This window comes from Protopterus annectens, chromosome 3.part0, assembly GCF_019279795.1.
Source record: "Protopterus annectens isolate FY-2018-M chromosome 3.part0, PAN1.0, whole genome shotgun sequence".
NCBI classification, from domain to species: Eukaryota; Metazoa; Chordata; order Ceratodontiformes; family Protopteridae; genus Protopterus; species Protopterus annectens.
Window position 1 is genome coordinate 651,585,692 of NC_056731.1, and position 21,997 is coordinate 651,607,688.

Below are 21,997 nucleotides of genomic sequence, written 5' to 3' on the forward strand. Positions count from 1 at the left end.
GACAAAAAGTTTTCCAAGTTAGTACACTATTACTTCATAAGTTTATCAATAATAGTTGGATATTTTTGTTTGATGAAATTAATTATTTCCCTGTTATTTGAACTAGTTTTGTGGATCTCTAAAAAAGAATGCTGCTACCAGTTAGCCATTCAGGCTCCGCCCTCCTAACGCATTTTTTTAGTAGCTGACAAAGTGTGCATCTCCCAGCACTGTTGTAACATTGTATTGCTCTTGGCTACCTGCTAGCTCAGTTCTTGTCTCTTGAAGGTACAATTTGGGTTACTTTAGAATAATTATTGCAGAAGTGAGAACACCAGACTGTCAATAAATATCCTAGAGCAGACTTGAAAACAAATTGAAATCTCAGAAAAAAAAAAGAGAGAGAGGAGTTGGATGGATGTGTACATAAAGTACAGGCGAGGAAATGTAGGTTGTTTTAGGAGATAGCCAACAGAATGAGTCGATTAATCAAAATGAAACACTTGCAAAAAAATGTAGGGAAGGAGAACAAAAGAGAATGAGAGAAATGTAATGACACAAAACCTTTTAGAGAAAAAAATACATTTATTGGCATTTGTTTACCAGGGTAGTCCACTGGGCCAAGAAGAGCCCATTTTCAGTGGAAGCCCTGGGAGAAAACCTCTGCAAAAAATATGATTAGAACAAACAAAGCACAAAGGTAACTTATTACAAATTAGCACATTTAGAGTATATAAAACAAATGTATAAAGCACCCAGTGTAAACTTATTACAAACTAGTTCAAAAATAGTTGACATAGTAAGTAGTATGGGTAAGCATTGTATAAGTTGCTTAGGCATATTACATAGAGGTTTAAGCATCAAATACATTAAGAGATTACTAGCAGCCAAGTTAAAAGGAGTAATAAAATATAAAAAAAGAAAAGTGTAGGAGGCATAAGGTGAGGAATTGATAGTAATTGGAGTAAGGGTGATAGGGTGAGAGTAATAAAGAACTAGGGAAGGAGGACAGTGGAGAGAGTTGCTAAAGAGTAGAGGAAAAAGAGAGAATGAATAGTGGGTAGTATCTTTGAAATGAGTCGAGATTGGGATGTAGCTGAAGTAGAAGATGATAGCAGGGTGCTAAAGAGCTAGGCTGTGGAAAGGGGGGGGGCTTGACTACCTCCACTCTACCTGGATCTGTAATTGTATTAAGTTAAACTCTTATGAAGGAATCAGTGGTTTGGGTGGTGTGAATAGCTAGGAGAAGACTGTTCCAAGTTTTAGCTCTTGTCCAGGAGTATAATAGTTGGGCAGCAGGTTGTTTAGGTATATATTTTTTGGATTGTAGGGACCTATTGGGATTATAGTGGTAGAATAAGGAATTTAGGGCAGGACAGGGCAATCCTAGGGTTTTGTAAGTAATTTGTATGTGGTGGTTAATTGAAGATAGATTAGGTAGGTAGTGGGGGAATTTGAGCCAGTTTAATGCTTTTAGAGGTGTACAGTGATGGGTAGAGTGGTGGGTGTTTGTTGCGAGTTTGGCTAATTTGTTGCAACATATTTCTAATTTAGTTTTGAGTGAGGATTGGAGGCTAGTTAGCAATGGGGAACCATAGACAAAAGAAAGAAGTAAATAGGTGGAAGCGAGTACCTCTTTTGTAGGGAGAGAATGGAAATGTTTGTCAAGTCCAAGTGTTTTGTGAGTTTTACTTATGTTATTTTGAATGTGTAGGTTGAATTTTAAGCTTTTGTCAACTATAGCACCCAGCAGTTTAGTATGGGGTAACAAATTCAATTTTAATGTGGTTCAGGGAGAATATGTTGAGATTTATTGATGGTGGGAGTATTTTTCTTTGGAGTGAATATTACGCGCTTGGTTTTATTGGGGTTTAGAGATGGATGGTTGTTGTGGAGCCATGTCTCTCTGATCCTGACTGCCTTATTATTTGTTTTTTTTTTACTCAGATAATTTTATTAATTTTTTCCAAAGATAATAATAATAAACTTTTACATTTCAAGCAAGAATAAATTATAATAAACTATTTCCAAAATGTACAAATGGCCTCAAACCAATTATGAAAAAAGGAAAAACAATCTGATATAAACAAAGTTACACATTGTTAGAGGAGATAGTCTTACTTGTTCTCCACTCAAGTAGGTGAAACTGTGTCTGATTTAAGTGTCTCAATAAGGGAAAGAACTTCTGACTGCCTTATTGTGAAGCTAGTTTGGTAGTCAGTTTCACAAAACTAACATTTTTACATTTGTTGCACCCTTTGTAGCTCAACTGTTTATGTGGTTGATTGTGTGCCATCATGCCTCATCTGCAGTCATGTGTGCTCCCTGGAGTTGTATTATTGCAGGACCAGGCAAGCTGGTATTGGGTATACCCATACAGATGTAGTATTGGTGCCTTTTATAGTAGGTCATTATATAACCTGATTAATTAATCTTATGACTAAAAAGCCCAGACTAGGACTGTCATTTTGCATATATTGTTAAAAGATAGCAAAATGAATTTAAGGAAGAAAAACATGTCATTAAGTTCTGGGCAGAACTATAATGTAGAAAATTATCTAGTAAATGTAGTAGTTTTATTTTGCTGTAAATGATCTGGGGCCTGGGTTTACCAAAGTAGAATGGCATGGAATTTACTACCTGCTTGAGAGTTCTGGGCTTTATAGGGAAAATGTGAAATGGCACACAGGAGATTATATTACTAAAAATATAAGACTGCAATAGCCGAATCAACAGCAATGGCACCAGGCTTTGTTTTTTGCCAGTATACTGTGGTTTGTTAGTGTGGCACAACCCCCAGTCCTTGCCTCCTCTAACTCCACATCCATGTGGATTATTCTTTTCTGTGCAAAAATTCATTGGTCCTTAACAGTAAAAATGATATTTATTAGTTTTTATAAACAGGACTGCTAATTGCTTGTCATCTTGAATTTAACATCTAGAAACACAAAGTGCATTCAAGACGCCACATCAGTCACTGCAAACTGCTTTACCTTGGTAGGCCCTGGTGTAGTCAGTCCTGTCCACTCAAGAGGGTTCCGAAAGGAGAGATGATAAAATCAGCAAACAATGGAGAATAATATTGCTGGAATTTAATTTATCCTCATCTCTTGGTGAGTACTTTCACAAGGTGGAACCTATTTTTACAAAATCTCAGCAAGATGACTGACTTTCTATACAGCATATATTGTGGGCAGAAGTAAGTTAAAAAATTTTAAAAAGATGGCTGGTTACACAAATCTCAGGATAAAAAAAAAAAATTGCCCAATCCTGGTAGACGTACTGGTGCCAGGACTGAAAAAAATGACACTGTAGAATCCTTAAAACACATAAACATTCCTACAATGGTATTAGGCCAGGCTCAGTGGAAGGATGGTCCCCTGTTGTAGAAGAACGTAGTAGTCCACAAAAAAAAAACCTAACAGGCTAAAAAAGAGCCATAAAGATGACAGATTGGACTATTGAGTATAAGAAAGAAATTGTGTATCGTCAGAGAAGCCCAGAATTTCCAGACAGGAGAGTATATACAAAAAAATTGAGAGAAATTAGAGGAAAGAAAAAATACTCGTACAGGAAAAACTGTCAAAAGCTTCAAATGCAAAGTTGTGTTCATTAGTACAACAGAATCATAAAAACATTATATAGACCAAGAAACCTTGAGCCATTTGGAAAAAAAATGAGGACGTGTGAAAATATAAAGAACAAAATCTAGAGATTTTTGAAAACTGTAAAAAAGAAGTACAGACGTGGTAAAAGACAGAGAGAGAGAGGTCTGTTATGGTACAATATCTGTGCAAAGGAGAAAGCCAAATTAATCAATACAAAAATACAGCTGCAAAGGTACCCAAAAAATTTGCAGTGCAAAAATTGGGATCACAAAGGGGTAACGTAGACCAGAAGATTAGTAAAGTAGAGAATAAAAAAAAATAGAAGGTTAGGTCTGATATTGTTAATCCTCGTTCATTCCTTATGCATGGGTATCAGTTCAGAGCTCAGAACCGAGCCGGCCATTTTCCAAGCTTGCGTCAGCTTCAAACTCTCGAGCTAAACTCTTACCCACAATTCCCCTCTCCCTGTTACCTCAGATTTTGTTTGCCACATTGCCGTCCGATCGTGTCAAGCTACTTCTCTTGAGCCAAGTACAGTCAATTGTTTAATTGCTTTACAAATTACTTTTCTGTCAGAAAAGTTGATCTCTTATTGTCTCTTGTCCTATCGCATCTAGCGTTCATAATTTCCTCAGGTTTTTTTCTGTGCTTTGCTTACCCTTTTTACCGCAAGGTAATTTCTCCTTACCGTCATTGGTATTCCTTTTTCCCTTTCTCTTTCATACCTTCGGGTACTCTCTTGTACCATTGTTGGTACTTTTGTATTTGTTAATCTGGCAGATAAAAAGGATAGCCTGGGGTTTAAGCGGTGTTCTGATTGTGGACACAAACTGCGTACTTCTGATGCACACTTTTTGTGTTTATTGTTTGGGAGCTTCCCATTTATCTGCTGAACCACCTTGTACTATTTCTGAGAATTTTTCTAATAGAACTTTGTTAGAAAGGAAAAAATAATCTGATACTGAAGGGACTTCTAACATTTCCCTTTTCAGAGGCTATTTCTGGGTCAGAGGTCTCAACCCCTCCTAAACCCATAAGAAAATGGATGTTTCTACTAAGGCTAAATCCTTGCCTTCTTCCCTGGCTGGGAACTCTCACCAACCAAAATCTAAAAAGGCTAAAATTTCAGCTCCGGAGCTCTCTGTCAGCCCCAGTGCTTTCGGTGCCCAGACCTTCGGCACCGAGGCCTTCGGCTCCATTAGTGATCTCGGCTCCGTTCTCTCCTGCAGTCTTCTACATATCGGCACCGAGGGGCTCCTCGGTTCAGACCATTACCACTGTATCGGCACCGACTGTTCAGCCGGTGCAGACCTTGACAGCATCGGCTCAGAGATCTTCCTCGAAACCGAAGCCTTTATTGTTGACTCCAGTTCTGTCAGTTCCAGCTTCAGCACGAACAACCACTTCGGCACCGATCCCTGTGTCGGTGCAGACAGTGACATTGGCACCGATGACTTCTTCAGTGCAGACTACAGTAGCTCAGTCTTTCTCGGCACCGTTGTCCTCGGTGCGGTCACATGAGATGGGCACTGAGTCTGCCTCTTTTGTAGACAAGCCTGTTTCTCCCTCAGTGTCTGTGAGGTCCACTAGATGTCTTTCTGAACATGATGTGTTGCGTCTTGTGGACCAGGCATTCTTGGCCAGAGGTATTCCACCCCCCCCCAGGAACTATCCTTCCTTGGGAGGTGATCACCCATTTCCAAAGACACCTTCTTATTCTCCTCCTTCATTGCCTTTGAAGTCCATGGATATAGTACAGTCTTCCCCTTCTGCGGTTTCCTTTATGGATCTCACTAAGGAACCGCAGCCTTCGTGGCAGGAAAGTTTTGCTACGACCCAGGATGTCAGCTGTGACACGCATAGCTTGCTGCTCCACAGCCATCCAGGGCCTTCCGTGCAGGAGCCAGTCACTACCAGTTCAGAGTACTGCCCTTCGGACTCTCTACAGCCCCCAGAGTGTTCACAAAGTGCATGGCAGTTGTCACAGCTCACTTGCGACTTCAAGGATTCCAGGTGTTTCCATACCTAGACTGGCTCATTTCCGCCCCCACCAGACATCTACTGGAAGAAGCCCTAGCATACTCTCTCCTCGCTGCTCAAAGGCTAGGCATAACCATAAACTGACAGAAATCCAATCTCACCCCATCTCAGTCGACAGAATTCATAGGAATTATCTTGAATACAAAAAACTGCAGAGCTACTATTCCAGAGCACAGAATGTTAAGGATAAAGCAACAACTAATTCCAGTCCTTTCAAAGGAAAAATCCATGGCTCACTTGGTTCTACAGCTGTTGGGTTCCATGGCAGCCTCCATCAGCATTGTTCCCCTGGCCAGGTTTCACATGAGGCTTCTACAATGGCTACTGCCCACCCAATGGTATCCTTTCCAGCCATGATTTCAGTGATCCACAAGTGCAAACAGGATTTAAATCGGTGGATGACACACTATCTCTCACAATGGTCTCGCCCCTTTTCCCCCAACAATCCAAGGCCACAGCAACCACGGACGCCTCCCTGATGGGGTGGGGGGGGGCTATGTCAGGGACAGACAGTCCAAGGCACTTGGTCCCAACTGGAGGCCCATCTGCATATAAATGTTCTGGAGCTGAGGGTGGTGCTTCTGGTGTTGCAAGCATTCCATCCCCTGCTGACATCTGGGACAATTGCGATTCAATCAGACAACATGGCGGTGGTCTGGTACATCAGCAAGCAAGGTGGAACCAAATCTTGCCCCCTTTGTCGAGAGGCCATGAGGATGTGGCAATGGGCGATGGCTACCAATTGTTTTCTTCTAGAAACGCACATTCCCAGGAGTTCCTACATGATAGCGGACAGACTCAGCAGGTGCATTCTGCAACCTCACGAGTAGTCCCTGAATCCCTTGATAGCGGCGGAGATCTTCCACCGCTGGGGCCGTCCTTGCTGTGACCTCTTTGCATCCCCGACCAACTACAAATGCAGCAACTACTTCGCCCCGATTCCCCCTCCGGGACAGTCACCCAGGGACGCTCTAGTCCATGATTGGCCCTCGGGTCTTCTCTACGCATTTCTGCCCTTTCCTCTCATTCCCCAGTTTCTGAAGAAAGCCTGGTGGTTGAAGAGCAAGGTAATCCTCATAGCACCATATTGGCCATGACAGATTTGGTTCCCATTCCTTTGGCCTCACCTACTAGATCAACCATGGATTCTTCATCCAATCCCGGAGTTGATCTCACACCCACAGAACCTGATTCATCCCAACCTGAACAGCCTGAAGCTAACTGCTTGGCTACTCCGATTCCCTTGATTGCTAGGCAGAATGACCTTTCTTTACCAGTACGTGATATTCTCATTGCTTCTCATAAGTCTTCCACTAGAATTACTTATCTGAGCAAGTGGAAAAGATTTACCTGTTGGCTGAAAGATAAACAAGTAGACCCCTTTTCAGCACCATTGTCGATAATAATAGACTATCTGGCCGACCTGTTTCAATCGGGTCTATCGGCCTCTATCGTTAGAGTTCATTTGGCTGCAATTTCTAATTTTCATGAGGGTGTCCAAGATTCCTCTCTTATGTCCCATAAATTGTGCAAGACCTTCATAAAAGGTGTGAATCATCTGAAGCCACCTTTTAGAGAACCTATTCAATTTATTTTATTTATTTTATTTTACTTTTGTTAACTGGGAAATTCCGACTGGACCAGGTCCATTTTCAGCTATGGGATTTATCGTTGGTTCTACAAGCTCAGACAGTGGCACCTTTTGAACCAGCCTCTTCTTGCGACCTCAAGTATTTGTCATGGAAAACCTTGTTTTTGGTCGCTATTACTTCTGCCAGACATATTTCTGAACTTCAAGCTTTATGTATCAAGACTGCATACTTGATTTTTCATAGAGATAGAGTGTCTCTGAGAACTAATCAGTCATTTCTGCCTAAAGTGATCTCTGAAATGTCCATTAATCAAGCCATTGAATTGCCAGTTTTCTTTCCCAACCATTCAAACAGAGGAGAGTATTGCCTACATACCCTAGATATACACAGGCAAATCCATTTTTATTTAAACAGGACTAAACCCTTTCATAAATCTGACCAGTTCTTTTTGGCCTTTTCTGGATCTAGATTAGGATCGGCTGTTGCTAAGGTCGCATTAGCTAGATGGTTGAAGGACTGTGTGACCTTTATTTACACACAACGTAACATCTCGTTGCCTACTACCATGAAAGTTCATTCAATAAGGTCGGTGGCAACTTCTGCTGCCTTCCATGCCAGATCTTCTTTACATGACATCTGTGCAGCTGCAACTTGGGCTACGCTTCATACCTTCATCAATCATTACAAATTGGATTTGGCCTCCAGGGGAAGAGCATCTTTCGGTTTTATGGTGCTCAGGAATATCCTTCCATGAGAGCCTCCCAGGAATAGAGGTAGCTGGGGACTCTGTCCCATGAGTAAGGAATGAACGAGGATTAACAATATCAGATAAAGAAGTTATGTCTTACCATAATGTTCCATCTGTATTGTTGATCCTCGTTCAGTCATTACGACCCTCCCTCCTTCCCCCTCCTGTGGTTTCTAGTGGATCTCACCATCCAGTTCTCTTAGGTTATTTGACCAGAGGTAGCCTCTACCTTCTTTAACTTGCAAACTCAATCTGAGGTAACAGGGAGAGGGGAATTGTGGTTAAGAGTTTAGCTCGAGAGTTTGAAGCTGACGCGAGCTTGGAAAATGGCCAGCTCGGTTCCGAGCTCGGAACCGATACCCATGCGTAATGACTGAACGAGGATCAACAATACAGATGGAACGTTATGGTAAGACATAACTTCTTTTTATGGAATACCTGCAAAGTGAAGGAGTTGGTTTAGAAAGTCTAACAAGTTATGTCACAGCATTGTTTCCCCAAGTAAGGTAAAACAGGAGGAGTGGGAGACATTTGAAGAAATGTGGACATGGGAAAGAAAGCGATTTAATGTAGTACAATATCTATGCAAAGGAGAAAGCAAAAGTAATCAGTACAAAAAAGCGGCACCAAATATATTTGAAGAGAAATGCAGGCAAGGGCATCCGGATATGGAAAATGTAACAATACAAAAAATAAGGAAGCAAAGGAGGTAAGTAGGAAAAGAGGATTAGTAATGGAGAAGTTAAAGAAATAGAAACTGAAGTTACGAATTACCTGTGATGTGAAGGATTTAATGTAGAAAATCTAACTGATAACATCACAGCATGATAGAACAATAATTCCCCAAATTAAGGGAAAACCAGTGAAGCAATCTGATCAGTTGCCATATGAAGATGCGTTGGAGACTTCAGCAGGAAATCATTACAAAAGTTCAGTGGAGTTGCACAACAAGGGAAGAAACAGGAAACTTTGGCATTGCTGACACAGTCAGTGTTGTGGAGTGATAGGCCAAGGAGTTCCCATATGAAAGAGATCGGATGTCACAGGATGAAGCTGAAGAGAATATTTCATGGGAAGATGTCCTGGAACTTACTGTAGAATGCCTGCAGGAAATAGAGAGCAAAGAATGTGCCCTTAGTTTAGAGGAAGATCTAAGGGAAGAGTTGCTTGATTTAATAGAGATGAATAAACATATTAAAGTCAGTGAAAAAAAGGATACAGAAAGTCAATATAACCCAAAATATTAAAAGTTTGATAAAACAAATGAGCACACAGTACTCAAGACTGTTCGTAGAAATTCATACACTGTAACAGAAGTAAATAGGATATGTTACTGTACAGCTAACTTAATAGCAGATAGTCTTAACACAAAACATAGGGCAGTAAGGGAAAGGAAGGGGAGAAATCAAATGCCATAATGGAAGTATCGAATAGAGAAAACTATAAAGCAGTTAAGATGAGAAGTGTCGCTATTAAGAGTACAAAAGAGGGAACAGATCATCAAAAATACTGAGAAAGGTAAACATGATAAAAGCAGCGTGCAATAACAGAACAGACTAGGATAAACTAAAGATATCAGCACAGACAGAAAAACTTAAAAGATAAGCAGATAAATATAGAGGAAAAGTACAAAATAAGTAATTTATTGTGACCCATAAAACATTTTTTAGAGGATTGAGAAAATAGTCAAAAGGAATAAAAACACCACCAAAAAAAAAAAAGAAGAAATAGGCACATTTTGGAGAATTATCTATGAAGATCTTGTGGAACATAACAGAGATGATGAATGGGTAGAAAAAGTAAAAGAAAACCCCAGGCCCAGATACATTACCTAATTTCTTCTTTCTAAAAGTATTAACATCTTTGCATGTAGATTTAGCTACGAGTAAGAACTCTATATGCGCACCATGAGCAGACGCAAGCCTGGTTAACAAATAGGAAAAACTCTTCCTTAAGATTGAATCTGCAAGATGTCCTAAAACTATAAACCAATAACTTGCCTTCCAGCGCTGTATAAACTATACACTGGAACTGATGCTGATAAAGTTTGTAGTCATTTAGAAGAAAACTCAATCATGGCAGTAGAACAAAAGGGTAACAAAAGGAAGTCATATGGGATCATTTGTTGTTAAAGTCATAATGGCGAATTATAAAAAAGAGGAAGAATCCAAGTATGGCATGGATATACTACAAAAAAGCATTTGACAGCATCCCACATTAATGGATAAGAGTGCTGACAAATGGTATAAGATACGCCCTACATCGATTAATTACATTGCAGTGACCATGAAACAGTGGCAAACCCCTTTGCAGCTAAGCCATAATAAATGGACAACTTATTTTCCTAGGGATAAAAATTCAAAAGGGGATATTCCAGGGCGACTCGTAGTCACCACTGCTCTTTTGTCCTGCCCTTAACCCTTTAAGCTGTCTACTTAATAGAAGAAGGATGTTATGCTGAAAAAGTTTATCCATTTTCTCTGCTGAAGCTGCAACTTATTTTCTTTTGTTTTTATGGTTTTCAAGTTGTTTTATTAAAAGGATTTTAGCTCCGTGGTGGTCCGTTGTAGATATTTTGTTTGCGGTGTTTCTCCTAAGTTTCCTAAGGACCTTTAGTGATGCGCAGAGGCTTATTCTGATTTTACTTACTAGATCAGGTCATGGCTACAAACGCTTCTTTTTTTTTTTTAAACTAGTTTATTCAAAGTTTTCAGCAAACACTATAAGTGAAAACAAACAAATGATTAAAACGTATCCATTAAAAACTATTTACAAAAGAGAAGGTGTCTGTTTACATTAGTCTGTATCAAAGTTTTGTTTAAAATAAAAAAAATATCATTAATATTTTTCAAGTAAATCACTTAATTTTTCCATGCAATATACTGAAGCATATTTTTTTGGTGTCATAGTTCTTTTTTGCACACACTTTTAGCTAAATATATAAATTTTGAAAATGGTAAAGACTTATCTTCTTTTTATGGATTATTTAAAACTGTATGGCTCATCACATCAGGAGCTGATAGCACAACTGCAAGTGGTAAAATCTTTCTCAGATGATCTAAGAATATCATTTGGTCATGATAAATGAGCAAAAGCAACCTTTAAAGCAAAAAAACTGCAGCACCAGGCAAATATCACTCTGAGAGAGTAATGTGATGAAAAAACTTGAGCAGGAGGGAGAGTATAAATATTTAGGACTTGATGAAGGCTCAACAATAAAACCCGAACAAGTGCGAATGAAACTTAGTAAGGAATATTTTAGAAGACTTAGAATAAAACTGAAAACAGCCCTGATGTTTAGGAACAAAATCCAAGCTATAAAGAAATTTGTTCTTCCTGTTCCAATTTAGATTTTTGTGGTGACTGACTGGCCCCAAAGGTCATTGGATCAGTTTGATAGGAAAACAAGAAAAATGCTTCATGCTTAGCAAATAATTTATAAAAAAATCATTGTATACCGTGATGATATATTTCCTTTTCTGAAGGAGGTATGGACCTCCTCAAAAACTGACTACATGTACAGATCTGCAGTCATAGGACTACATATATTTGCTGACCTCACAAAATCCAAACATAGTGAAAGTTTTAAAACATGAAGAGAACAAGTCTAAAATAACTTCCCTGCTTAGTTTAGCAGAAGCATATGGGTATCAAGTGGGAATGGAAATCAAACCAGAAGTAACTAAAAATCAAACAGCAACTGAATGTGCCCCCCCCCCCCCCCCCCCCATAAAAACGAAAGAATACAAGGTGCAGGATCAGATGAGAAGGCAAAAAATGTTGAAAATGCATAAATATAGTCGCAAGTACAGAAAACTCCTAGAACAGCCTCATGTCGATTAGGATCTAACTCAGGAATGGTTAAGGAGAGTTGAATTTAAACCAAAAGATAAAAGGTTACTATTAGTGGCCCAGGACAGCTGACTACATACACATTGGTTTATGACGTCCATTGAACATGTCAGAGAAACAGATACACCAATGGCAGAATGCCCTGTATACTGAAAGGCATATTAATGTGGCAAGACTGTTGCATTGGGGATTGTGCAAACATTATAAATATTGAAGAAGCATTAGAAACATGAACCACAAAGCATTATAGAAAATTATGTTTATATCACATGGGAGCACCCATTACCAACAGTTAAAAAAATAGATGCGAGAAACACAGATATAATAGTCCATGAAAAGAAGGCATTTAAAGTATTTAAATTTAAAATTAAATTTAAATTTAAATTTTATTTAAAGACATTTAAAGTAGCATTGATCATTGAAATTGCTACACCCAGTGGATGTTCATCGTGTTACCCTGCTGCAGTCATCACACTTGGGTTATCCTGTCATCAAGCGGTCCCGCAGTCGGCTGGAATTCCAAAGTCTTGGTCCGGCGTCGGTTGCCGTCACCTCTTCGCTGATGTCAATGCGCCAGGGGTATATATAATGCAACCAACGCCATTTTCTTCAGTCTTTCTTGCTGTGCGGTGCCCGAAGCAGAAGCAGTTCGTAAGTGCCGGTCGGCCGACTCCTGAGATTTTCGAATTCGAATTTCAGACCGAAGACTTCTATAAAGCTAAGTACCCCGTTGGGGAAACTTTTCTTGCCTCAGGCCGATGTCAGAAAAAGTTAACAATTGTATTTCTTGTGGGAAGCAAATACCTCATAAGGATTTTCATTCTTATTGCATACCTTGCCTAGGCCCAGACCACGACGTCACTTCTTGTCGGTTTTGTGCTAGGTTTAATAAGCGCACTATTAAAAGACGCTTTGATTTCGCACGACACTACTTCGGTAGGAAATTTAACTACAACATGCTGTCAGAGCAACCGACTACCGGTGTGCACAAAAAATGCAGGGATAAGGACAGGCAGCACAGGCCTAAGCCAGATTCCGAGGCCTCGGCTGATCCGGTCTCCAGTTCTCCGGTTCTCAGTGAGGCTCCGACACAGCCCCTGACTACCGCTGATCTGGAACCCGAGACCGCTACGGAAATTTTGACGGAATGTACCAGGCCGACGCAGCCTTTTACTTCAGGCCCTTCCGACGACTTTGCTTCAAAAGACTTAGATGCTACAGAAACGCCATCAGTTTCTGAAGGCGTTTTCAGACCGACGACTCTCACCATTAAAACGTTTTCTAAGTCGAAGACTCCTTCTAAAACTAAAACGACTGCACGTCAGTCTCCTGTTCAAGGCCCTATGCCTAAGAAACAGATGCTCAAAATGGCTGAAGATTTGATTTCTTTAATCAGGGGTTCACAGCCCCCTCCTGACAAAAGACCTAGACAAGAGGAAGATTTTGCTTCCTCTGAGCAAATGTCCATTTCTTCAGACTCCTCTGAGGACCAAGACTATTCCTTCTCTCCTTATGAAGATTCCCTCAGCTTCTCCTCTTGAAGACTACTCCTTTGGGGAAACTTTACACACTATGAGGGAACATTTTCACTGGGAAGGTCAAGACTATTCTGATTCAAAGAAAAGGCTCAGAGAGTTTTTTTACTCCCCAACACAGACCACTTGCCATCCCACCAGTTTTGGACATTGTGGATGATGTCTATTTAGAATCCAGTTTCAACCCAGACTCTCTACCTCCTGCTGCGGCTAAGACAGATACTACAGAGTGCCTGATTCCCACAAATTTCTTTACAAAAGCCCAATAGCTGACCCAGAGACTATCTCCCAGGGTCCCAAGGGGGCTAAGGCTTATATGGCTAAAAACCCAGTACCTTCTGAGAGGGATTCCAGAGCTCTAGACAGGTGGGGGAAAAAGGTTTACACCTCAGCCACACTAGCTGTGAGGGCACTGAATTGTCAATTTCATATGCTTAAGTATCAGCAATTTCTAATCTCTCAGTTAAAACAAAGAATAACCACTCTCCCTCAACAATCTCAATTGAAAGAAGTACAGGATCTGTTGCACGCCACTGAGCAGGTGGGCAAACATACCTTACAATGTGGGTTTGATTCTTTGGAGGCCTCCTGTAGAGCAGCTGTCACTGGGTCTGTTATATGTAGGCATGCTTGGTTAAAGGAACAAACTCTGCCTGATCATGTTAAAGCAAAACTACTAGATGCTCCCTTACAGCAGGATGTTCTTTTTGGAGTTAGAGCAGAAGAAGTTTTAAAGAAAATGGAAGATAAGGCAAAATCTATGCAGACAGTCAAAGATTTCCTACAAGTACAACCCCCTCGCTTCAGCAGAAACTGGCCAACAAAAAATTGGTCCTTTCCAGCCACTGACAGACTGCAGAGGGGTAAATACAGACGCCCATGGGGCAGAGGACAACCACAAGCCCAGTATAAACCTCGCCAATGGGGCACTACAACACAGAAGGGAGGAGAAGACAGGTCTCAATCCACCAGAAGGCAAACTCAATGACTTGCACCTCATCTGGCCAAGCAATACTCTCTTGGCAGCCCCCTTGGGGGGAAAACTCACACTTTTTGCAGACAACTGGCAGATAGTCACAAAGGACAAATGGGTCCTAGACATAATTTTACGAGGATACAGATTCCACTTTCACACCTTGCCAATGAAAAGAGGAATGCCAAACCTGCCACAAAATCAATGGGCAGAGGCACAAAAGCAAATTACAGCTCTCATGGACATGAGCCATTCAACTGGTACCTACTCGAGAGCAAGGCCAAGGATTTTACTCAAGACTCCTTCTAGTGCCCAGAAAGGACAATGCCTGGAGACCAATTCTGGACCTTTCAATTCTAAACACTTACTTACAAGTACCCAAATTCAAGATGCTAACACTACAGCAGCTACTTCCCATGTTGGGCAAGGAAGCATGGCTAGTAACGTTGGACCTCAAGGAGGCATACCTGCATGTCCCTATCAGACAAAGTTGCAGAAGATACCTCCGTTTCATTGCAGGTTCAACCCATTACCAATTCTCTGCACTGCCCTTTGGCTTATCTACTGCGCCCAGAGTTTTCACAAAATGCCTGGCACCAGTAATTGCATACTGCAGACAAAGAGGAATTCAAATATATCCATACCTGGACGACTGCCTCATCCAAGCAGAAAGCAAATACATTCTCTTACATCATCTGGCCTTTGTAAAGCATCTACTAAACTGCCTGGGGTACACAGTAAACGAAAAGAAGTCAAAACTAGTACCCTCACAAAAAATGACATTCCTGGGTGCCAGCTTGAATACAACGGCCCAGAAGGCTTATCTTACGCCAGACAAGCAACTACAACTGACTCATTATTTCAGGACAATGGCAACAAAGACCCAATTAACTGCAAGAAAAATTCTGCAGGCTTTGGGCTTCATGGCATCTTGCATACTAATAATACTATTTGCAAAGCTGCATATGAGGAAATTACAGTGGTACCTAAAAAGCGTATGGTCTCAACACAGCCACAACTTGGACACAATGATATCTCTCATTCCTTGCCTACAACAGGAATTCCTATGGTGGTTACAGGCATGTCACCTCAACAAGGGTCAGCCTTTCACCTTGCCCCCAGCCAGGCAGACTATCACAACAGATGCTTCAGACTACGCCTGGGGGGCACACATGGCAGGACAATGCATTCAAGGCCTATGGACTGCAGATCAAAGAAATCTGCACATAAATCAAAAAGAGATGCTAGCTGTACAGAAAGCTCTGACAGCCTTCAAGGATCTATTACATCCAGGACAACTTGCAATAAAGACGGACAACACCACAGTAATGTGGTACATAAACAAACAAGGAGGTACACATTCCTACCCTCTATGCAGGCAAGCAATGATCTTATGGAACACAACTCTGGCCTACCAAGTCCAGTTACAAGCTCAATTCCTGCCAGGACAGAAGAACTCATTGGCAGACGACCTCAGCAGAAACATCAAAGATCCCCACGAGTGGAAACTAGATCCACAAATATTTGCAATGATAACTCAAAAATGGGGCCTTCCAAACATAGACCTGTTTGCCAGTCCTCAAAATTGCCAACTGACAAAATTTTGTACAAGGACCTTCCAACATCAAGCTTGGAAAGTGGACTCTCTCTCTTTCAGTTGGAAAAACCTGACAGCATATGCCTTCTCTCCATTACCTCTCCTCACAAAGGTTCTTTTGAAGGTCAAAAAGGAGAGACCACGACTGATTCTCATAGCCCCAGACTGGTCACGCCAGCACTGGTACCCGCTATTGAAAAATATGGCCCACAGCCCACCATGGATATTGCCTCAAATACCCCATTTGCTCACACAACAAAACAAACCGATTCTTCACAGACAGCTCAAAACTTTAAATCTGGCTGCATGGCAAATCAACTAAACATCCAACCAGCTCCACTTTCACAAGCAGTTCTGGATGTTATTCTGGAAGCCAGGAGGCCAAGCACCAGGAAGGCTTATTCGGACAAATGGAAAAGGTTCTGTGCCTGGAACCAAGCTAAAGGCCAAGACACAATTCAGCCTCACATGCCTCACATTCTACAGTATTTAGCTGAGATGTTGCACAAAGGACTTTCCTTTTCCTCAGTTAAAATCCATGCTTCAGCTATTTCAGCTCACTACAACACGGATCCACCTTTATTTTCACATCCTCTTCTAAGGCAGTTCCTCAGAGGGGCAAAAAACATTAGACCACCCAGGAGAGCTCCTACACCAACATGGGACCTCAACTTTGTTCTGGAAAAACTAACACTACCTCCCTTTGAACCAGCTTTCTCTGCAGATCTTCAGTTCCTATCATGGAAGACTGCCCTGCTCCTAGCACTAACTTCAGCTAGGAGAGTCTCAGAGCTACAAACACTAATGGCAGTGGAACCTTTCCTCATTTTTCATCAAGACAGAGTTTCTCTACGAACTAATCCTTCCTTTATGCCTAAGGTGGATTCCAGTGTAGCTTTAAATCAAACCATCCACTTACCCACCTTCTTCCCCAATCCACAGAACAAAGGTGAGAGACTCCTGCATTCTTTGGACATTCACAGGCAGCTTCGTTACTACTTGGACAAAACTAAGGCTTTCAGAAAAAACTGACCAGCTCTTTGTATCCTATGCTACAGCTTCTCAAGGGAAGGCTATATCTAAGCAAACCATTTCTAAATGGATAGGTCATTGCATACGTTTCTGCTTTACCCATCATGGGAAACCAGTTCCTGCTACCATTAGATCCCACTCTACCAGGGCAACAGCTACCTCTACAGCCTTTATCAGGGGGGTTCCAACCAAGGAAATTTTGGAAGCTGCAACTTGGAGTTCAGTACACACCTTTACCAAACACTACCACTTACCTCTTTACTCTAAGTCCAGGGCGGGCTTCGCCACTGCAGTTCTGCAGGGCCTTATTGCCTCCACTAACCCTCTATGATACCTCCCCCCTACCTTAGCTTTGGGATTCTACCCAAGTGTGATGACTGCAGCAGGGTAACACGATGAACATAGTACAGTTTTGTACCTACCATAAATGTAGATGTTCGAGTGTTCACCCTGCTGCAGTCCAGGTTACCCTCCCTCCATCCCCTCTGATCTACTGGAAAAATCTCTTCTATGCCTTACTGATGTATTTGCTTATAGCTGAAGGGATTTTGTGTTTGTGCAGTGTTCACTCCATTTGGTACTAATTCTGACCACCTTTTTGGGGGCACCTGACATCTGGGGCAAGAAAAACTGAAGAAAATGGCATCGGTTGCATTATATATACCCCTGGCGCATTGATGTCAGGGAAGAGGCAACGGCAACCAACGCCGGACCAAGACTTTGGAATTCCGGCCGACTGCGGGACCGCCTGATGACAGGATAACCCAAGTGTGATGACTGCAGCAGGGTGAACACTCTAACATCTACATTTATGGTAGGTACAAATCTGTACTTTATAGTGTCTTGCAAACAGAGAGACACAAAGTCATAAAATGCTGGGATTTGCAGGGAGAAACAAGGGCAGTGTGGAAGAAAGATACTCAGACTGTTCCAACAGTAGTAGGAGCAATGGGTCTCATAAAAAAAAGAATTTACAGTCATATTTAGGTATGTTACTGATAGATGTAACTCTGTATGAATTGCAGGATGATTCAATTCTGGGGACATTGCAGGTGATGCAAAGAGCACTTTTGGCTAACCTCAAAGATTGAAACAATACTAATTTCATGAATGTTGATCAATTTTGACTTCGGAATGGCATCCATTCCCATCTTGGCATTAGAAACCCAAAAGACTTAAGGAATCAAACCTTTACAGTCAGGGCATATACCTTTAGAAGGCCCTGGTGTAGTGTCAGCCCTGCCCACTTCTGACACATGATACAGCTAGAATAGGCAGGCATGCATGCACTGACTTTCTTTGACAGCCTGCAGTTTATTTTCCCAACTTTGCTTTCTCTGTTTTCAGACTGAAAAAAAAATGTTAAAAAAAGTTTTGCTCACTTTTGTTGCCTTAGTAAAAATGTTTGCTGTTTTACAGCTGTGTGCACTTTTATTTTGAATGCATGTTACTACAACCTAATGTTGAAAGTGGTTTGCAAGAACTGTAAGATGATCTGGTATCCCGAAATGAAATCCACAAGGCTTTGTGATGAAAAATTACTCAGGCAAAACATGTCTATTTCTTGGAGAAACTGAAATATTTACAGTAAAGTAACACATACAGGTCTGTTGTTTTGATAGATGTTCATATTTTAAGGTTACAGTTTTAAAAGGTGCTTATTAAGGTTTAACATTAGACCATTTATGTATCGGTGCATAAAACGCATCAATTTTGTGGCTTCTCTGTCCATTCCTTCATATGCTCTCATTTTTTCGATGTTACTGATAAGATAATAATGCTGTCAGCAGGTAAGAGGGAACAGACCATATTTGGCTGAGTAAGTGCATATGTTTTTAGAAAAGTGATTGTTTTCAGCAGCTTCTACCCTGTGACTGTCTATCCCAACTGTTTGGCTACATCCAGCTACATTACTATATAGAGTTTGTTCTGTAATGTATCATACTTAGCACCTCCCATTTGTTTTGCATCAGAAAATTATTGTAAAGTATTTGGAAACATGTTTTGTTTTTTTCTTATAATATCCGAGAGTAACATTTGTATTCCACTAGTCTCCCAGTCTCCTTATTGTAACACAAAGTGTTGAAGCTTACTGTAGATTTTTTCATGTGTGCATTGCAAGTGACATTACATTTGAACTTCTAAAATTGATGTCCTGTTTTACCTTAAGTAGCCTTTAAGAATCAGCTGTCGAAGAACTCTGCTCTCTTTCCATTTGATAGCAGTTTTTGTGCCTATAAAAAGAAGGGAAGGATTTTGAGCATTACAGATGCACTTAGTTTGGCTAAGCAGCTGTTAACATTGTTGTAGTGCTGAGCTAGCCTTAGTTTAATATAGCAACTTCTAATGATCTTCACCCTCTTCTGGCCCAGGTACAGGCTCAGGGCATATTGATTAGAAGAGGAGAGGGTAGTATGACCTCTGGAATAAGGCAAGAACAACATACTCCCATTTCTTCACCCACATGACAGTGCCCTGAAGTAATTAGTTGTTGAGCAGACACTGATGTAGTTATGTTTTGTATGCTTGAATGGTGCTGGTGTGTCAGTGTCCTAAGACAGTGAAAAGCAGTGTTTACCGAAGTTTCTGGTACTACTAGGCAGGCTGTTAGCGCTTGAGCGTTGAGGACTTCGCTGAACTGTTATGTCATGATGTATATAGGCAGACCTTGGGAAGAACCATATAATTTCATTGTTTCCTTTGTGTAGGAGGACTCTTGAAAGTTATTCATATGCTATAAGAAGCAGCAACATTTGCATTTAGTACAGGAATTGGGAACTTTGTTTGGGGGTGAGTAGAATGCATTTGTACTTTGACTAGATGTGTTTCTGAAAATGAAAAGGATATTTTTGTAGGAGCTGATTCCCCTTCCCATTTGCAGTTATGTCAGCACAATGAGAATGTTGCTAACTGAAGCTCAGAAGCAAACCCCATTTTGCTAAATTGCAGAGAAAGAGGCATAAAGGTCTCCGCCTCCTCTTGCCTTACACAGTGAATTGATAAAAAGTGCTGTTTACAGCACTATTTTCTCCATTTTTTGCTGCCCTCAACCTAGTACACTTCAAAAGACCAATAGTCTGCTCACCGTTACATCAGTCCATTTTGTGTACATTAGATGATATTCCATTACAGAAAGTAAACTCTTACTGTCATGCACTGTGATACAAGACAAACCTAATTGTACTACTTGAATGCGAGTTGGACTGAATTCCATCTCCAAGGTTGAGTCTGCCCCTTCTCCCGTTAAGTCATCCCATGGAAGGCAAAGTATAAGACTCAGAAAAGATGAGGCCAGTGTTGGGCCATTGTAATGAACTTGGAATGGTAAGTATAAAGGAAAGCATTGACTATGCATTTCTTTTCTCTCTTTCTTACTGCACAGTCTGATTACCCGGATGCTGCAGAGAGATCCAAAACGTAGAGCATCTCTGGAAGAGATTGAGAACCATGCATGGCTCCAGGGAGTTGATCCGTCACCTGCAACAAAGTACAATATTCCCCTTGTCTCGCACAAGAACCTGTCAGAAGAGGAACATAACAGCATAATACAGCGCATGGTCCTTGGTGACATTGCAGACCGAGATAATATCATAGAGTAAGTCATCCATTTCCTGATAATTAACAGTGCTGCAGCTTTCTTATAAATATTAACTCATTTCTGTTGTCAGTTCATATTAGTTTTAAATTACCTACAGCGACAGAAAAGCAGAAGAAGCCGGTATTATCTAGTGCATTCTAAACTTTGTTACACTGTGCTGGCAGAGGTAGGCTAAGAGTTTTTAAAGTACATTTGTATAATGTGTTGATGTTTGCCCTAACTACACAAAGAAAAGGCATTGTTTGTTGCTGACAAGACTACTGTATTAGCCATGGGTCTTGAAGAGCCTCTGTCCATCAAATTATTTCTTTCTTGATTTTGTATCGCACACATGCATGCTTATAAGTGTGTTGTTGTCGAACTTCTGTATGTCCCACAATTTTGTTCTTGATAGAGAAGTGTACTTTGACATTATAATGTGAAACAGTTGAATTTCTCAATTCACTGTAAGTCAGTAAAACAAAACTAAGTGTGTTGAAGTAATGACTGCTGAACCATGTGCAAAAGTAATACAGATTCCATGAAATTCCCCAGCTGTTTTGTTCCAACCCTGACACAGATGGCTCTTTCTTTAGGCAAAATCTTAGGTGAACTGTAAAAAATGAAAACTCATGACTTCAGAATTGTATTTTTATTATACCCTGGAGGTCTGGATTTAGTATCCAAGTGAGTCATCCTGTTTTTCCTACCTAGAATTATAAATTGAAGGTTCCTTGTAGCTCTGTCTCTTGGGTTTGAGAAACATTTACGCAGTCCATCTAAAACTGGTTATTTTGGCTGCAGGGTATTAACAGTTAAATGGATGTGCCTTGTAGGTACCACAACTTCTTCAGACTCAGATTTAGTTGTCACTGGAACGTTCTGACTCGCCAAAAACTTCAATTTCTAATATGGTCCTTGCTTTTGGCTTTCAGTTCTGTCCATCCATAAAGTTTGAGTATTAGTAGTTAAAAGACAGCATGTGTTGGCTAGGTAGTAAGATATCCACTTCACACACTTGTAGGTTCTAGAGTTCAGTCTTGACTTTCAGCCCCTGTCGTGTGTGTGTGTGTGTGTGTGTGTGTGTGTGTGTGTGTGTGTGTGTGTGTGTGTGTACATCTATATATGTATATGTATATATATATATATATATATATATATATATATATGTATTATTTATTTATTTATTGACATGGTAACCTGGAAAGTCCACTGGATCAGAGACCTATTTTCAGTGGAGGCCCGGGGAGAAAAGTTCCAAGTAATGATTACAAGAAATGGTATAACATTATATCAGCTACAGAGTGTAAAAGAAACAACGGGTACAGTTACAGAGAAATAGTACAGTATAACATATCAGAAAGTGTTTACAGAGTATAAAGGTATTTGCAATATACAGTGGATATAAAAAGTGTACACACCCCTATTAAAATGCCACGTTTTTGTGATATAAAAAAATGAGAC

At 40.6% G+C, this 21,997-nt stretch overlaps 1 protein-coding gene across 4 annotated transcripts in view; it reads left to right on the forward strand.

Annotated features, from left to right (window-relative positions):
- The window catches only part of SNRK (SNF related kinase), a 1,018,029-nt gene that overhangs the window by 396,994 nt on the left and 599,038 nt on the right, over positions 1-21,997 (forward strand). For 3 of the 4 annotated variants that reach the window (XM_044065049.1, XM_044065051.1, XM_044065050.1), the window contains exon 4: positions 20,339-20,551. The exons of the other annotated variant lie outside the window; for it this stretch is intronic. In XM_044065049.1, coding sequence (XP_043920984.1) covers positions 20,339-20,551 — 213 coding nt within the window. The remainder of the gene's footprint in view (positions 1-20,338; positions 20,552-21,997) is intronic. 4 annotated transcript variants of the gene reach the window in all.